Source organism: Wasmannia auropunctata, unplaced genomic scaffold (genome assembly GCF_000956235.1).
Source record: "Wasmannia auropunctata unplaced genomic scaffold, wasmannia.A_1.0 LD335990.1, whole genome shotgun sequence".
NCBI classification, from domain to species: Eukaryota; Metazoa; Arthropoda; class Insecta; order Hymenoptera; family Formicidae; genus Wasmannia; species Wasmannia auropunctata.
Genome location: NW_012026900.1, coordinates 454547 through 474296, shown reverse-complemented (window position 1 = coordinate 474296; position 19750 = coordinate 454547). Strand labels below are relative to the sequence as shown.

At 36.9% G+C, this 19750-nt stretch overlaps 1 protein-coding gene across 1 annotated transcript in view; it reads left to right on the top strand.

Annotated features, from left to right (window-relative positions):
• LOC105453976 (zinc finger protein 208-like) overlaps positions 1–19750 on the top strand; it is a 64442-nt gene that overhangs the window by 39689 nt on the left and 5003 nt on the right. The window contains exons 5-6 of the mRNA XM_011696286.1: positions 16744–17763; positions 18715–19716. Of these exons, the coding sequence (XP_011694588.1) occupies positions 16744–17763; positions 18715–19716 (2022 nt within the window). The remainder of the gene's footprint in view (positions 1–16743; positions 17764–18714; positions 19717–19750) is intronic.

The following is a 19750-nucleotide window of genomic DNA, read 5'->3' as shown; positions in this document are numbered from 1 at the left end:
TGTGATTTTGAATGTAAGAGAAGCGCTACTCTGGCGTCTCACGTGGCACAAAGTCATAAGAGACCCAAGAGAAATTTGGAGGCGGAAAAGAAGCGTAGAGTAACGAAATTTAACTACACGTCTCCCAAGAAGACTAGTCAATCGGCTTACTCGCACGGCCGCGGGACAGCTAAGAGGACTGCGTCGATCTCGTACGAGGATTCCAACTTGGCGATTAAGAAGGAAATTTGTGTCGAGAATCGAAGCGAGACGTCGTCGGCCGTCGCCGCCGACGTCCCGAGGAAACCCAGCCAGAAGAGGCCGCCCGTCGAGGAACGCTGCGATCTCTGCGATTTTACGTGCTCGAAGAAGAGTACCCTGTACTCTCACAAACGCCGGCACAAGGTGGAAGATGTCAACGAGGTGTACGCGTGCAACGAGTGCGGCTTCAAGACGGCCAAGAAGTCGTCGTTGTACTCGCACATCAAGCGGAAGCACAAGGAGCCGCGGTCCTGCGACGGCGGCGACGCGCAGCCGGAGCTGTTCTACTGCAACCAGTGCGACTACAAGAACAAGAACAAGTACGAGTTGAAGATACACGTCGCGCGCAAGCACACGGACGACTTCAAGTTCTCCTGCGAGACCTGCGGTAAGAAGTTCAAGGTCAAGGGCGATCTGACGAATCACATACGCTTCAGCCACCGGGAGCAGCCGGTGATCTGCGACGTTTGCGGCAAGACCTGTCTCAACAGCAACTCCCTGTACGTGCACCAGAAGTTCGCGCACTACAAGGCCAAGTACGAGTGCCAGATATGCAAGAGGCGGATGGTCAGCCAGGAGAATCTCAACGAGCACATGCTGCGGCAGCACGAGCGCCGGGAGAACGTGGTGTGCGAGGAGTGCGGCAAGACGTTCTCGCGGAACAGCAGATTGAAGGTGCACATGAGGATCCACACCGGGGACAAGCCGTACAGTTGCACCGTCTGCAACAAATCCTTCGCCCGCAGAACGGCTCTCAAGCAGCATCTGCTCATCCACACCGGCATCAGGCCGTACGTGTGCGATATCTGCGGCAAGGCCTTCACTCAGAAGCCGGGTCTGATCAGCCACAGGAAGTCGCATCCGGGGTCTCACCCGCCACTACCGCGCGTCCTCATCGATCATATTTTGAACGATGTTATGAACGGTTGATACGGTGTTCGACTGGTGTGAAGTTTGTACGCGAAACTCGATTCCGAGGAATGTACTGTCCATGCTTCCGTAGATGGCGACAATGTAATAAAAGAAAAATGTGCTTGTGTAATTGATATGAATATGTACTATGGTATAGTGAGATACTCTCACACGAGTTTTTTTTTTATCGAGTGACGTCTAGAGGTAATAGTGATATCTGTAGCAATTTATACCGTAAGATAACTCTATATTATTCACAGAGAATTTTAATTGCCATACGAGGATGATTCAAAAAGTAATATTTCACGAAATACTTCTGGCTCTTTCAAACTCCTGCGCAGAAAAGATACATTTTTAGAGAAGATCTTAATCTAATAGCGAGCAATACGGAGCCGTATCGCAATCGCAGAAGACTTCCTTTTTTTTCCTTTTTACTTTTTAAAGGTCTTCTTAATAACGCTCACCTTCACACAGCTGTTGCAACTCTTGACACTAGTATATAGTGTCAGAAGTTGTAGTGTCAAAACCATGCATTATAAAAAAGAAGAACACCTTTATACAAAATTCCTCAGTGACAGATCCGTATTGCTCGCTGTTGAACTAAAACCTTCTCTCTTTCTCTAAGAATGTATCTTCCCTGGACGGGAATTCAAAATGCTTGGGGTATTCGTTCAGTAAAACATTGTCAATTTATTATTACTTTTTTAACCACTCTTGTAAATGTACGTAAAAATTCTTATTGAAATGTTTTTTATATGAATCATGCATTTTTTAAATATTATAATATCAATGTGTATTAAGTTAACTTCTTTTTAAAATCTTTAATGCTTTGTTAATTTATTTATTTGGTGTTAAATTAATTAAAAAGAATTAGTAAGATCTGAAGTTTTCCAAAACAATGAAATTATATTTTTTATATTTATAAAGTAATTGATTGTTATAATCTTATTAATTGTTTTCATTACTTTATTTGTTCTCTTTTGTTTGGGGACATAAATTCTAAATGTGTATGCATAAAATTATTGTACAGTTATTCGCGTTTGTAAGTACGATAAATCTATTGCGAGAGGGTGATTAGATCTTAATATTTGAATGGTATATATTTTCTTATGTATAGCACAATATTTATATCTTAGATCTAAATAACTTAATTACTTTTTTTACATATAAATTAGCTATAATTATAATGTGATTTAACTGTTCAGCGTTACGGAATGTAAATTTCTACAAAACACAGAAGTTTTCGTTTACCATTAGAAATAAGCATGACTATTCTCTCCGTTGATTGTAATTCTTGAGGGGTTAGAAGAAATTATTGGAAAATTATATATAAATAATTAACAAAATCTAAAATCTAGATCTGTTTTGTCTGGAACGTACACCTTATCTATTTATACAAAGAGATCCTTTATTCTCAGTTTCAAATATTAAATATTTGTTTAGAGATATAAAAAAAAAAGATAAAATTGCGAAAGAACGATTCTAAAATCGTTCTCATTTGATAGTGAAATTCTTAACTAACATATTGTATGATTTTCAGGGTCGTAAATGGAAATGGACATTTTCTGTATGGCAAAGAATCTATTCCAATGCAGCCGTGGAAAATAGTTGATTTGGAAGGATGTCTCTGTTATGCCTTCCTTCCAGTAAATCAAATATCAAAAATGGAAGAGAATCAGTGTGATCAGAAACAGGACGACGGAATAAAGATCGATACTGAGGAAAACTCCGTCGCAACTGACAACGGTGTAACGTACGCGGACGTGATGAACAACATTTTCGCAGTAAAGGTAGAAAACGAGAATACGCTTTCGATGGACGAGGTAATAATTACGGATGAAGATCAGGCTTACAACGAGGAGGACACCAAGGTCTACGTTTGTGACGAGTGCAATATTTGCTTCCCCGTGATGCAGATGTTACAGAGTCATCGGGACGCGGTGCACGAACAGGATGCAAAGAGCGCAGAGAATGTTACGTACAGTTGCAACTTCTGCAGCTACGAGAGCACCAACAAGTCGACTCTCAACTCGCACATCAGCAAGAAACATTCCACGAAACGCAAACGGAAGAGCAAGCTCAGCAGCGTCAAATCGGAGTACTCGTGCGACGTCTGCGGATTCAAATGTCCGAGCCGGCGGCGGCTGAAGGAGCATCTCGATCGCAAACACGGGTCCGAGTACAAGTATGACTGCGAGTACTGCGGCAAGAAGTTCAAAGTGAAGAGCGACATGAGACTGCACGTGCGTTTCAAGCACAAGGAGACCCCGATAATATGCGACGTTTGCGGCAAAACCTGCTCCAACAGCAATTCGCTGTACGTGCACCAGAAGTGGGCGCATTTTAAGCCCAAGTACGAATGCGAGATCTGCAAGAGGCGTATGGTTACACAAGAGAATCTGGACCAGCACATCTTGCTGCAGCACGAGCGCAGAGAGAGCTTCGTGTGCGAGGAGTGCGGCAAGTCTTTCTCGGAGAATCACCGACTGAAGCAGCATATGATGACCCACACCGGCGATCGACCGTTCGACTGTCATATCTGCGGCAAAGCTTTTGCGCGTAGGACTGCCTATAGACAGCATCTGTTGATTCATACGGGGAAACGACCGTATATTTGTGATATTTGTGGGAAAGCCTTCACGCAAAAGCCTGGATTGATATGTCATCGGAAATCTCATCCTGGAGTGCATCCTCCTTTACCGGTGGTGCACATTGATCACATTCTCAATGATTTCATGAAGAAGCAGTGATTATGTAATACATGTCATTGATTTTAAAAAGAATTATGACTTTTATCACATGTATATTAAAAAGAGAGATTCCATTTAGAAATTTAATTTTTAATTTTATTATTTATTTCTTATACCTTTCATTTTGGCTTTCAGTTTCATTATTTATATACATACATATATATATATATAACATATAAAATTAAATTTAAAAAATAAATTTATGTTTTATATGTAGGTATATATCCAGATATCTGTCAAGAACATTGCAAACTGTGTGCTGCATAACATGTAAATAGAACTCGCAGCAGCCGAGAACAGTCTCCTGTTTTTTAAATATTGGTAGAAATGTATCAGAATATGAGCAGACATTATGATATCATAATGGCAACACTATGCTCTATTTTTGCTGCGTTTCTGTTATATTATGCTGACAAAGTGAAACTTTAAAGGAGACACAACATTAATATAATAGATCGAAATCTGCTCCAAAATTATGATTAAATTTGCTAGCATACTGTTAGCATTTTGTTATCTAAGTACATTTACACATACGCACATCACATTAAACAAATTATTTGCTCTGTGATGAATTAAAAAATTTATGAATTATGCAAATTTTTATAAAAAAGAACGGTTATTATTAAAGAAAAGATTTTAAAGAGATACTTTAAGTAATTGTAATTGATTTATTATTGATAAGTACATTTCACACGATTAGAAGACTATTGAAAGTAGTATATGTACAATCATTAAATGTAAAGTTTGTTTTTCGCTAAATATAATTGTTGTATAAAATATCACGTTGAAATATAAGTTACTATGTGATAAGCAGCAGAATGTATTTTATTAAAATATTTTAATAAAGATCTCTTCTCTCGAAGGAGACAACTTATTTGCAAATAATATCTCTACAAAATCTTATTAATTGTAAAATTTTTTCTCAAATATAATTTCTACTGTGAGAAATTCTAATAAAATGCTTTTACAAATTTGCTTTATGATATACTATACTGAAATGATACGCGTTAATGATCGACAATTACGTGTAAGTATAATAAAGTATAATAAATTATATATGATTAAAGTCTACAATCTTTTTGAAATAGATTTACATATTGAAAGAGTTTCAGGTGTATAGAAATTGGAGGCAGATGTTCCCGCGTTCTTGTTTTCATAAAATATTAGCAAAGAAATATATCTTATTTATTTTGATAACAAAGAAATATGTTTGTTTATTTCCTCAAATTTACGTAAGTAACATTAAAATTATTCAAATGTCCTTGTGGAATTTATTATGAATTTTATTAATATTGATATTTTATTTTTATTTCAGGAAAGTCAATTATGTGTGTGTACTTTTAGAATAATTTTTGTCTTTATTTGATTTTTCTGTTTATTAATATGTGTACGTTAGTGATTTGCGATCTTATTATCAGAATAACATTTTTTTATGTGTTTATTAACTTTATACACAATAGATAACTAAAAATACGTGATAGATAACTAAAACTTTGGAGCGGTATAATAATCAAAAAAATATATGAAGTAGTTGCTTGAAAGCTGTAATATTTTCAATTTTATACACAATTTTATACAATAGAAATCTTGAATTTCCAAATTGCAAATAATCGCTCAATTAACTCTTGAAATAATTAATTTTTCTTAACATTTCTAAACCTTTTATGATTAATTCTAAGAATTTTCACGATATGTTATAATATCCAGATCAAGAATTATCTATAAAATATAAAAAATTTAAGATTATTACAAATTCATCGAATTACAAATTTATGCTTTAATTTACAATTCTTATAACAGTTTTAATCTATTTTTAAATATGATTCAAATAATTTACATTACGTTGATATGTTGTATATTTTTAAATTAGAAGTCTGCTTATGAAGTTTGCTTAAATCCGTTGTTTTGTCGCGTACATAACATAGTTTATTATATTTCTTAAAAAGAAATATATTGTAATTACTCTAAACATTTCACATTAACAAAAATTATTATTACAAATTCATCAGGGTACGAACTTATGCTTTAATTTACAATTTTGTTACAACAATTTTTCATTTTTGAATATTGTATAAATAATATAAAATATAAAATTATATTGATATGTTGTATATTTTTAACAAAATTTCTGTCTTTAAACCCCAAGCAAAGGGATGAGAATAATTTTAATTCTGCTCCCAATGTGCCTTCGCAAATTTTAGATTCGAATGTAAGTAGTACAAGGTTTATATACTCTCCAATTGTAGAACCGTAATAAAGATATGCTTTTGTAATGTTGTAGGAGGCCGACTGCGGATATCTTTGCCGGCAAAGCGAGGAAAATTACAACGAAAACGGTTTTCGAACGTAGAGAAGAGAAGAAATCACAAGAGAAAAATCGCAAAAAAAGATGCAATTCGCTGGTCGGTTGTGACATCTGTCCTAGACGCTTCAAAGGCAAATACTTGTTGAAGCGGCACAAGCTCACGCACGTGGCGAAGACCGTGCGCATAAGCGAAACTGATGTGAGAGAGAACTTGTTCATCGATGCGGTGCCGCATAATCAGTTGATCTCCGAGCGTAAAGAAGAGAAGAAATCGCAGGAGAAAGGTCGCGGAGAAGAATGCAATTCGTTCGGTTGCGACGTGTGTCCTAAGCGCTTCAAGAGCAAATACTTGCTAAAACGGCACAAGCTCACGCATGTGGCGAAGATCTTGCGCAGCTACGACACGGATGTGAAAGAGAACAATTCGTTCACCGACGCGGTGCCACGTAATCAGGAGGCTCTCTCGTGCATAATGTGCGACTTCCGCTGCAACAAGAGATCCACGATGATCGCGCATCTTGCCGAGAAGCACAAGGGGACCGTGGACAACGACAGTGACAAGCGCGACTTCACCTGCATCGTCTGCGGCTTGGTGTGCTCCCGCAAAGAGACTCTTAGGTCGCACTTCATCCGCAAGCATACGCAGCATTACGGTTACACGTGCAAGCAATGCGGCAAGGGGTTCAAGATCAAGGGCGACCTCACCACGCACACCCGGCTGAATCATCGGGAGTCGCCGGTGATGTGCGACGTCTGCGGCAAGACCTGCCGCAACAGCCACAGCCTGTACACTCATCAGAAGCACGCCCATTACAAGGCGAAGTACGAGTGCCCGATGTGCCACCGGCGACTCGTCACCCAGGAGAATCTGGATCAGCACATGCTGACGCAGCACGAGAAGAAGGAGAAGTCGGTGTGCGAGGAGTGCGGCAAGACCTTCTTTGAGAAGTACGACCTCAGGAAACACATGAGGATCCATACGGGTGACAAGCCGTACAGCTGCTCGGTCTGCGGCAGAGCGTTCGCCAGGCACAGCAGCCTGAGCCAGCACCTCCTTCTGCACACCGGCGAGCGTATCTACACGTGTGACGTATGCGGCAAATCGTTCGCTCAGAAGGCCGGTCTCATCTGCCACAGAAAGATCCACTCGGGCAATCTACCGCCCCTACCGGTGATACATATCGAACACATATTAAAGGAGTTCATCAAGAAATGAGACTTGAATGTTGGCGGTGCCTTACGATTCTCGTCCTTCATTTCTTTCCTGTCGCGCGATGATTACATAGATAAATAATATGAATGTGGCGTTTGTATGCCACTAAAGGCATACAAACTGTTGATTAATCGCTGAAATGTAGAAAAGAAACTAACGAAATACATAAGCCATTGTTTGTAATTGTATTATAACTGATGGTGTCGGTACGGATACGAAAAATTAAGACGAAATTAGCACATTTTTAGTAACAGAAACCCATTGAAAGCAACGAAGTTTGCGAGAATCACAAAGTTCGCAATAAAATAATGCGAAAATTATTATTAATTGTTTTTCAATATATGCGATATGAAAAGCTCTATTGCTTATTTCGGTTTATAAATTACTTTTACATTAATATGATTAATTTTCATATATTTATCATATTATGAAATTTATCATTTAGAAATTTTTAAATATTACTATATATACATTAATAAAAAGAAGTTACAAAGTAACTCAAAATTTTATGTTTATCATCTAAAATATCTCATCTTTTAAATTTGAGATTTGGTTTTTTGAAAAATGCGCAAATAAAAGAATATTATACAATTGTAAATATTTCATTATTTTAAAATATGTAAAAGAATAAAAAATGAAAAACATGCTCGAAATTATAAAATTATATTTGATTCCTGATTTACTTACTGTTTAATTGCAATTTCGCAAATTTTAAGCCACTTTTAACATTATTTATGAGACATCCATATTTTGTATTCTATTTTTATTTGTTTTAAATACTACTTAACACATTTTTCATTTCTAAATATTTTTAGGGGCATAATATGATATATTATTTAGAAATGGATTTTAATACTTTAAATGGATACATATTTCTAAAATTGCTAAAATAAATTGTATTGATACTGTATTCATATGTGTACGTATGTACAATATTTTATTTTATAAACATATTTTATTCGTTACGAATTTTCCCTATTTTATGGCAGTTTCGTAGCTAATATAGGTCGCAACGGACTGCAATGCTGATCAACAAGAAGGGTAGTTTTAGCTCCTTGTTTGTGAGTACCTTCGTTGGTCTGTGAGATCTCTAATTTATATAGGATAATCTAATAATGATTTTTAGTGTATAATTTATAGCGATATAAATTCACAGCAATATATAATCGTTCTTTGAAATAATGATTTTATTCTGTGATGTTTCAGGCACGAAGGCGCGCACAATCGTCGTGGTATTTTCATCTTTGATAATGAATCTGTGGTGATGAAGAAGTGGCAAATTTTGGAATTTGACGGCAAGCCGTATTACGCGTTTGTACCCGAAGGCGATAAGCCTTTACCGGACGAGGTACTAGCGACAGATCAAGTGGATGAGCAATTAGAGGAGGAAGTGGAGGAAATAGAAGACAATATAGATGACATAAAAGAAGAATGTCACATGAAAATGAAACAGGAGTATCACTTGGAGGAGGAAGAGTACGATTCTGCGGATGACAGATCGTACAACGTAGAGAGTATTCTTAACGGAAGTGTCGAGGAAGTAGAGATGGATATGAAGCCGATCACACTAAATGGCATTAGCGAAGCTGTGGACGGTGACAAGACGGTTGGGGATTTGTACCAGGTCAAGGTACAGGGCAGTACGGTGACCATTGAGAAACTTATGTCCAAAACGGAGGTGGAGAAAACAAGCGAAGACCAGACGGAGGACGTAAATGACGATGAGGGAGAGATAGAATATCTTGAGGAAGAGATGGTAAATGTATCTCCTAGCGCGACTCCTGACGCACCTTCTAGCGCATCTCCTAACGTACCTCCTAGCGCATCTTCCAGCAATAATGCGTCGTCCACAAAGACGTCGAAGACGAGCTCCGGCGAGGCTATGAAGTGCAAATTGTGCTCTGAGACGTTCGACACGATTTTATCCTTCAGGAAACATGTAGCGTGGATCCATAAAAAGAAGATGTGCATAAAAGAGAACGGCGCTTTCGTATGCGCCGTGTGTGGCTTTAGAACTCAGAAGAAGACCTTGTTTGCCGCCCATCTCGACAGGAAGCACGACACTTGGTCCAGAAAACGGTCGAGCAACACGAAATTCCCTTGCGCCGTCTGCGGCTTTGTTTGCAGATCGAAACATTCCTTGCAGTCGCACTTCACGAGGAAGCATACGGACAATTACGAGCACCAGTGCAATTTCTGCTCGAAAAAATTCAAGGTCAAGGGAGATCTGACGAATCACATACGATTCCATCATAAGGAGAAGCCGATAAACTGCGACGTGTGCGGCAAACGGTGCCTTAACAGCGGCTCGCTGTACGTGCATCAGAAGTGGGCGCACTACAAGCCCAAGTACGAGTGTCACATCTGCAAGAGACGAATGGTAACGCAACAGAATCTGGACCAGCACTTGCTGACGCAGCACGAGAAACGCGACAAGATAGTCTGCTCGGAGTGCGGCAAGACTTTCGCGAAGAAAGACTCGTTCAAGAGGCACATGGTGGTACACACGGGATGCAAGCCGCATTCCTGTATGATCTGCAGCAAGCCCTTCGCACGAAGGTCGCAGCTGCGTCAGCATCTGCTTATTCATACCGGCAAACGGCCGTTCGTGTGTGACATATGCGGCAAAGCGTTCACGCAAAAGCCAGGCTTGATCTGCCACAGAAAAACTCACCCTGGCCCGCATCCGCCGTTGCCCGTGATGCCAATTGCGGACTACGTTAAAGAGTTCACTGACGGATACGTACAGGAAATTAACACGCTAGAAATCGAGGAGAAGCTTGACGAGGAGGAAGTGTGAATTTAGCTTAGCTCATATAAATATATGTTACATAAAATGTATGTTCTTTTACCAGTGCCGAAGAAGCACGCTGTCGTTATAGATTAAGAATGAGATGAATTAAGAAATTTCATGTAGAACAAAAACATTTAAAGCACCTCAGGCGACAACTGCAAAACGAAATTCTTATTTTATTTTTATGTTTACGTGCAGGACTATACATCATTTATTGCAACCAATTACGATACTTTTATTTTAATAATACGATCAGACTCTTCAATCTATATTGTATTTATTCTTTTCTATCCGTTTTTATTATTTATTATTTATTCTCTTGCGCGTATTGTTCTTGTATCTTTAAAAATGAAAGCAAAAGGGAAAAAAAATGATAAACAATAGAAAAATGGAAAGTAAAACGTCAACACAATTGTGAAATTGTGATTCTAAAAATTTTTAATGAAGAAAAAATATTAATAAACAAATTATTGGTGATGCAAATTTCTCTACGAAGTTAATTAAAATTTTGTTTCTTTAAAAGTCTAATTTTGTTAAGTCAAAATTTTTCTGCAATTATCTTTAATAAATAATGTAATTTATGGATATTTTGTTATTCAGGAATCGTAAAAATAATAGTTACAATTTTATTTTATTTTAAAAACCAGTATTTGTTTTGGTATAACTACCAAGAAATAAGAACGATAACAATATCTCATTGATAAATAATATGATCAAGTTTATGGGTTTGTGAGCTATAATGATTTCTTTATATCCAAAGTTTGAATAAATCTAAATAACTGAATATACATATAAACTTGACGGGAGATGCTACCGCGTCTTCTGATAAGTAGATATAAGATGTATAGACGTAGCTAGCAGTTTTAAATTACATATTTCTAAGAATGGAGAAACAGTGATTGTACAACTTTTGTCGGCGTTTTAGATATTTAAAACTGCATTTTTTTAACCAATAAAATACATTAAAAATATATATGATAATTATATAACGTTTATTTTTATGAGTTTATTGAAATTAATAAAATACTATTGTATAATTTTAAATTATTTTGGTAATAATTTTGATTTAATACTATTCAATATCTTTTTAAATGCTATTTTATTGGTTAAAGAAAAATTATTTCAATAACTCAATAATATTTTTAAAAATACAAATGCTAATTTTGTGAATAGAAAAGCTGCAACGTATTAACCATAATAAATCAATGAAATAAGCACAATTGGTGAATTAAAATTATGTAAGTTTTTCGCTCAATATAATATTATTTTACAGCAGATAAATTTTAATAGAAGATAAGTGTAAAAGAAAACAATCATTATGTTACGCTATTTTATTTTTCCTTTTTTTCTCTTATGGTATAAATATATTTTATATGTATATTTCATGTATAATTGTATTATTTCATTTATTGATACAAATCGGTTCCGCAATCTATATACGATAATTTAAAATATTTGCAATTAGAAATATAAGCTAATCTAAATACTTAATTATTTCTTTCATTATCAAAGATTGGATTTAAAAACTGAAATAACTTAATAATAGGAAAATTAAAAATTAATTATTTTATAATGATCCTGAATTAATTCTTATAGAAAATAATCTTTTTTATCAATATAGAAGAAGAAATGTTATGTTTTTGTTCTGAAATAAATACGACACATTGAAATAAATCTTTATCTTTTTAAATTTTCATTAATCTGATTGTTTGATAAGGAAATATATTTTTGAAAATAAATTGAATTAAAAAATATGTAAAATTAATAATAAATTTGGCATGTTTTTTTAAATAATGACATAATTTATTTAAATTTTGCAGATTTAATTTTTTTATTTAATTTTTTTTTAAATTAAATTTCCTTACTGAACGGTCAGAATAAGAGTAAGTTCTCCAAAATGTATTACTAATATTTTTTCTTCATTTTTTATTTTAGGATTAGCATTTTTTTTTTTGGAATTTGTAAAATGTTAAGTTTTTTAAATGAGAATATACAATAGTAAAATATTTAATGATAATTAATGTAATAGCGTAAATTTTTGTATCTATATTGTACAATAAAAAGTTTCTTTTATTTAGAATCATTGTTATTATGTTTGGAGAAATAATTTTTTTTATTTATACAAGAATATGAAATAATTTTTTTTAATGTAAAATATAATTGTCCACTTACATTAAATATTATTGTCTTAGGATACATAAATTTATAGTTATTGTCGATTTCTCCATGCACAATACATGTTCTCTAGAGTATGCATTACTATTAATTAATAACATACTGAATAGCTTTATATGGCAGACATACCGCAGAATTATTTCTTTTAAGATAATTGTGTTCAATAAAATTAGACTAATGAGACGTATGCACAGGAGTGTAGATTCTCGTTTTAAATAAATATTTTTGACAATACTTGTCTTGTACATTATATTTAGATAATAGATCTACTTAGATTGTATGTGTGTATGTGTGCGTGCGTGCGTGCGTGCGTGTGTGTGTACATATTTAGTTAAAAAATATTTATAACTAATCTTGTAACAGCCTGATGAAACTTTTAAATATCTATAAATATTTATGCCACTTTCGAAGACAATTTAGATTTTACGAAATATTTATCGTACAATCGCAATACAAGATAAGTATAACTTTGTATTAACTAGAAATGTGTTGAGGTTTTAATAATAATAATAATAATAATAATTTTTTTCCGAAACTTTCAGGAATATAATGGATTCCGATACGAATTCTTTAAAAATCAATGACGAAAGACCTGTTGCAGTTGCGATCTCCTAAGGGGTATTGCGTAGAAAAATCCAAATTGAAAGTAAGTCTACATACAAAAAACATGTCAAGAAAGCTGTATTCGTCGCCTTCTGTTTTGTCTAAGCGTAAAGTAAAAGTTTATAGTGAAAAAATATTAAAATATATTTAGAGAAAAGAGAAGTCGAGCAAAAGAGTTCGAACCTGCAGCGGCATTGATTTTATTGTCGCTTCGCAGTTATTTTCATTTCTGCGGGCATCGCGAAAAATTTCTTGAATTGAATCAAGGAGCATCACAGAGATGCAAAACATCATCTGCACAATGGAGAGCGTTATGTGAGAAGCACACCGGAGGATTAGAGTTATTTAGATATTATTTTTTAGAGTTATTTTTGCTATGTCTGCAAGACGAAGAGGGATTGCACATGCAACACACACACACACAATGACAGCTGCCAGTTGGTATGCGATCTGTGCGGCAAGGCTCGCTGGAATTTATTCGCTTTTAAGAGGCCACCACGTGACGTCTACAGCAGTTCTCTTCAGCACGCGTGTGAGAGGAAGTTCACGATAAAATAATCGCTGGGGCAGTACCGCGCAAACTGCACAATAGCCAGGAAGCAATCGTCTACCACGTGCGGTAAAATCTTGAGCAGTAAGGACTCCCTGAGGACGCACGTCATGACGACATGTGATGACTATATCTGCAGGGCAACAGATTCACGATCCAGAATGTGTACAATCAGTATCTGCTGATCAGCATCAGATCTGCGATGTCTAGTTAGAATTTCATGTAGAAGTCGAGCTTAATCACGCATAGAAAGAATCATCATGGTCCTTTACCCTGAATTATTCACGATATCGACAGGTCATCTTATCAAGGATCTGCTGAAGACGAAAACGGAGAAGAAGAATTAAACGTTTAAAAGAAGAAAACTTCGTCGGAAAACAAATACATATGTCAAATTTAGTTTTAATTTTAAAAGGATTTGTGACGAAAGGATTGTGACGTATTTTGCAATGAGAAGGAAAAGTTAATATTATTGTATTAGGAGAGAAAGCATCTATATATTAATAAATTTTAATAAGTATTTTATATAATATATCAAACATGTCTATAATAAATCCTAATAAATTTTATAATCTTACATTAAAGCTATTATTTCTTTTCTAGATTGTTAGATTAAAGAAGCAAAGTCTTTAATACTAGGGAATGTTTGCATTCTGAATGCTATGGGATTATTATCTTAAATATTCTTTACATGTAACTATGTATTTAAAAGTATCTGTAAATATTTTGCTAAATAACAAAGTATTTTATTTAGAATTTTTTGATGAGAATGCCCGATGCTAGTATTTTTGGTTTGATAATATTTATATAATATTCCTATTCATCGTTATTTCTTTTAATAAAAAGATCTGTATCTAAGTTTTTAGATTGAAAATTGAAGATTGTTAATTCGATATCATATTGGATTTGGCTAAAGAAAGTATGTACGCTATATTTTTATTATTATTTATATAGTGACATGACATTTGCATATCGTGTACTCTAAAGTGTGACAGTATTAAAATTGTTATATATAAAGTGGTAAATAATAATAAAATAATAACAGTATCATTTTGAATTTTTCTGATTTTACTTCACCTTCTACAGTTTCTCACGTATCTTTAATCGTGATATCCGTCATTAAAGGAATATGCGATTTGTTAATGTTTTGTATTATCGTAATACTTATAATAGAACAATGCGTACTGAAATATTAGCTAAAATAATAAATTTATAGTAATTATTGAAAGAAAACTGTAAAATGTTTGTAATAATCCTTTTATCTTTAAAACTTCGAAACTTTTCAACTGAATGTTAAGCTTACATTTTACGTTAAAGTCGGCCGTGAAGTTTTTGGTCAAAGCGGATAAATCGTTACTGGAAAATAATATGAGCGAGAAGAGGCACTTTTCTCATATTTTTGTACGTTTCTTGACGAAAGCATTTTTTTATGTCGTAGGTTTGATTTGCTAGAAATGGACGGGATCAAGAGCGAGGGCATACGAGATTCCCACGCATTCTTCATCGAGACGTCTTCGAGTATCGCCGAGATAATCAGCACGGACAGCAGTAAAGAGAACAGGGGTGTAGTGAGACGCGTGCATTACGCCTGCGACGTTTGCTCGTTCCCGTGCCGGACGAAGGGGAGTTTGAGAAAGCACATGCAGCTCCACAAGAACACGTGTAAAATGTGCAACGAGCTGTTCGTCACGTCGGAGAAGCTGGAGCTTCACATGGTCGTGCACCATGGCGAGCCCAAGTACACCTGTAAACTGTGCTACTCCGTCCTGTGGAACAAGCCGGACATGAAGAAGCACTTCCTCGTGAGCCACTTGGATCCCTTCTGCAACACGTGCACCGCCTGCAACAAGGTGTTCCAGTCGAAGTACGCCATAGAGAGGCACATGTACAGCCAGCACACGAAGCTCTCGGTGGCGTGCACCATCTGCAGACGCGTCTACAACAGCTACCACGCGCTGAAGGCGCACACCAAGCTGATTCACCTGAAGACCGGCTACCAGTGTGAGATCTGCAAGCGGCGTCTCCTCTCCGCGGACTCCCTGGAGGCGCATCTGCGACGGCACGAGGGCACGCGGAACATGGACTCCTACATCTGCACTACGTGCGGAGAGACTTTCCTCACCAAAAATAACCTGAACAAGCACGTGGTCATTCACGGCGAGGTCAATCCCTACGTATGCCCCGTTTGCCAAAAGGCCTTCGAGAAACGGGCGAATCAAGTGCAACACATTTTAACGCACATGAGTAACGTTTACGCGTGCGACATATGCGGACTGAGATACTCGCGACGGGCCGCCCTGATATGGCACAGGAAAATGCATCCTGGACCGCTCGGAAAACTGCCGGTTATACCCGTGATAGGCATCGTGAGCGAGTTCGTCAAGAATTACATTAGCAAAACGAAAAACTTACCAAACACATAATCCGAAGTCTGACGGTTAAATCTAGAAAGTAACTAACCGAATCGTTTATTTAGACTTTACTTTTACTTTAAAAAGAGATAGGATTTTTCTAAAGACAAATTTCTATCAAATGCGTGATCTTTCTATAAGTGTCTTCAGTAATTGCAATTATAGAATAAGATGTTTGTTATATATTTTTTCTCGGGTACATTGCGAGTTTCTGTTAACGATGTTGCTATATTTTGTCATAAACGCAGTTCGACTTATATGATTACTTTATATATGTACAGCGAATTTACTCGAAATATATGAATACGATTAATTCAAGTCGCCTTTCCCAAATTGTTTCTCCGATTTATTCTTTTTAATTCTTATTGTTTTTTCTATTCCCCGATGATTACGTTTATTTATAGATCTGTAGAATTTACTTATTTATTGTCAGGTAAGTTACCATTTGCCATTAATTAATTATGCCACATAATTAATTATGGTACTGATACGCACTCTTTTTTTTTTTTAGGTGATTCGAGAGTTTTGTGTTGCATTATGAAAAGCCGATATTTTATTTTCTGCAAATCTCGGCAGAGACCTCTAATCACACTTAGGAAGGTAACTTGAAGAACGACGACAATAAAGCCACCGAATGTTTATTAAACCGCCTCTAATGGTTATTATATGTCGCTCCCAACTACCTTCTCCTCCGCTATCAAGTTCTCGATAATTTTATTTGGCGTATAAGCAATCGTACCTTTGATTTGTAGCTTATGATAACGCGAACTTTTACCTTTTTATGTTTTAGAATGGATCCGTTGAATGTTGAATCCAATGTCCAAAAACCGTTCATCGGAATCAAATGCGAACGGACGGAAAGAGAAAAATCGTTCACGGAACGCGAAGGACGACTGTTAGAAAAGATAAACGTGAGAGAGGAGCTTAATCCGCGGATCGTAACCGAGGAGAATCGGCTGACTAGAAAGAAAGCGTGTGTAGAGTGCGACCACTGTCGCCGCAAGTTCTTGAAGAAGAGCAACCTCGCTGAGCACCTGAAGCAGCATAGGCACAAGTGCGCCGACTGCCCGAAAACCTTCAGCCTACGGCGGTACCTGGTTTCCCACGTCGAGAAGAATCATCGGCAGCAGATGTACGAGTGCAGCGTGTGCAAGTACAAGAGCAACAACAAGGGCACCCTGAAGAACCACTACATCCGGCTGCACACGAGCAACTACGACTACGCGTGCGACACGTGCGGCAAGCAGTTCAAGATAAAGAAGGCCCTGAATCACCACGTGAAGCAGAACCACAGCGAGGCGCCGCCGATCGTGTGCGACGTCTGCGGTCACTTCAGCAAGAACCTCCACGCTCTCAAGGCTCACATGAAGTACCGGCACTACAAGCCCGAGTTCGTCTGCCGAATATGCCGACGAGGTATGACCACGCAGGAGAACTTGGAGCAGCATCTCATGTGGCACGAGACCAGGGAGAAGGTGCTCTGTCCGACGTGCGGCAAGAGATTCCGGGGACGCGATCTGGACTCGCACATGAGAGTGCACACCGGAGTGAAGCCGTTCCCCTGCCCTGTCTGCGGAAAGACATTTCGCCGGCAAACTGCTCAAGAGCAGCACGTGTTGATCCACACCGGAAAGAGACCCTACATTTGCGATATTTGCGGTCAAGCGTTCGCTCAGAAGCCCGGCTTGATCTGCCACAGGAAGAGACATCCTGGTCCATTGCCTCCGCTACCTGTAGTCTCCATTAAGAATATCGTTACTGAATTCACGAAAGAGTACGCGACCAAAAATACAGTCATAAAGATTGAATAAGATGTACATGTTTGTAGTATTTCTAGTGGATACAACTAATTGTGGCTATTGAATACTTTGCGATTGCGTCGAGGATAATTAAAAATTTGACATAAAATATGATAGCAATATCTCAAAAAGATTATTTATTTAAACAATATTTTTTCGTTTATATAGAAAAGATACATATATATTTTATATTATATATTTTTTAGATGTGATATTTGTATAGATCTTATAAATATTCTTATAAAACGTGTCCTTTTTATTGGTTTTGATATATAGTTGCATACTTTTTTTATGTCAAATTTTGAAGCATGTATATCTTTTTTGCAATTTTCTACTGTATTTTGTATGTAGTTTGCAATAAAAATCACAATTTTTATAAATTTTGTATATATTATTGATTTTCTGTGTGTGACAAATATGTGTGACACGAAAGAATTAAAGAATACGTAGTGTTTTATTTATTTAATATATATATATATATATATCATATTTTTTGTTTAACATCTACAACACATATATAATTAGTCTTTATACAACTCATAATATCATCGTTCAAAATATTTTATTTTCTTTTACTTGAAAATATTTTTGATAAATGATACGATTTTAGACGAAATTTATAAATCCATTTTGATGGTTTGATTTTCGTTTTCTTGTTATTAAAAAAACTTACTATAATATTTTTAGGAAATATTATTTTTAAACAACTATTCCATCATTTTTTTATAATGCCGGAACACATTTAAAAATATTTATATTAATTACGATTTTGAGATTTAATTTAAAGTAATGAATCTTCATATTTTTCACATTCTTTTTGTAGATTAAAAATATTTTCGTGTAAAAAAAAAACTGGAAATCATTCAACACTCTTAATGTCCCAAGTAAGTAAGCTCAATATCCAGCGATAGATTCTGCATCGTGTCTAATAAAATTTAACTCGTTCGTAATTTATGTTTTAGTGATTCTCCCGTGGATCCTCTGAACGTCGCGGACGCCAATCATGCGGAACACTCGCCCGAAAGCATAGAATGCGTACCCGAGTACAATTTAATATCAAATAAAGTCAAACGACACATTGTTAGGAGAAGAAAAACGGGAGAGGACACGAGAAAGCAGAACTTCAGTCCGGACAAAATCGACAAGAAGAGGCCTAAACTTTCGCTGGAGTGTGCCACGTGCGGTAAACGTTTTAGCGAAAAATCTACCATGATAAAACACATGAGCCTTCACAAATACCAGTGCCAAACCTGCTGCCAGAGCTTCAGCCTGAAGCGAGAGCTGAAGCGCCACATCATGAACGTTCACGGGCCTCTTCTGTATCCTTGCAGCATCTGCGACTACAAGAGCAACAACAAGTGCACCCTGAAGGACCACTTCATACGGAAGCACACCAGCGGATTCCAGCACTCCTGCACGGTCTGCAAGAAGCAGTTCAAGATCAAGAACGATCTGAAGCAACACATGAATCAGGTGCACAGCGGCGAGCCGCCCATTATCTGCAGCATCTGCGGACACGCCTGCAAGAACGTGCCCGCCATCAAGGCGCACATGAAGTACCGACACTACAAGCCGGCCTACGAGTGCAAGATCTGTAAGCGCGGTCTCACCACGCAGGAGAACCTCGACCAGCACCTGATCTGGCACGAGCGAAAGGAGAAGGTCGTTTGTCCCACCTGCGGCAAGACCTTCGGTCAGAAGAGGGATTTGGATCTCCACTTGAGGATCCATCAGGGCATCCGGCCGTTCTCCTGCCCAGTCTGCGGCAAAACCTTCCCCAGGAAGACCGCCCAGGAGCAACACATATTAATTCACACCGGCAAAAAGCCGTATATCTGCGACATATGCGGAAATACCTTCGCGCAGAAACCCGGACTCATTTGCCACAGAAAACGGCATCCCGGACCGTTACCGCCGTTGCCTGTGGTATCAATTAAGAAAATAATAATGGACTTTACGCAGGAGTTGGTCTCTTCTACGCAACAAGATAAAATAGAT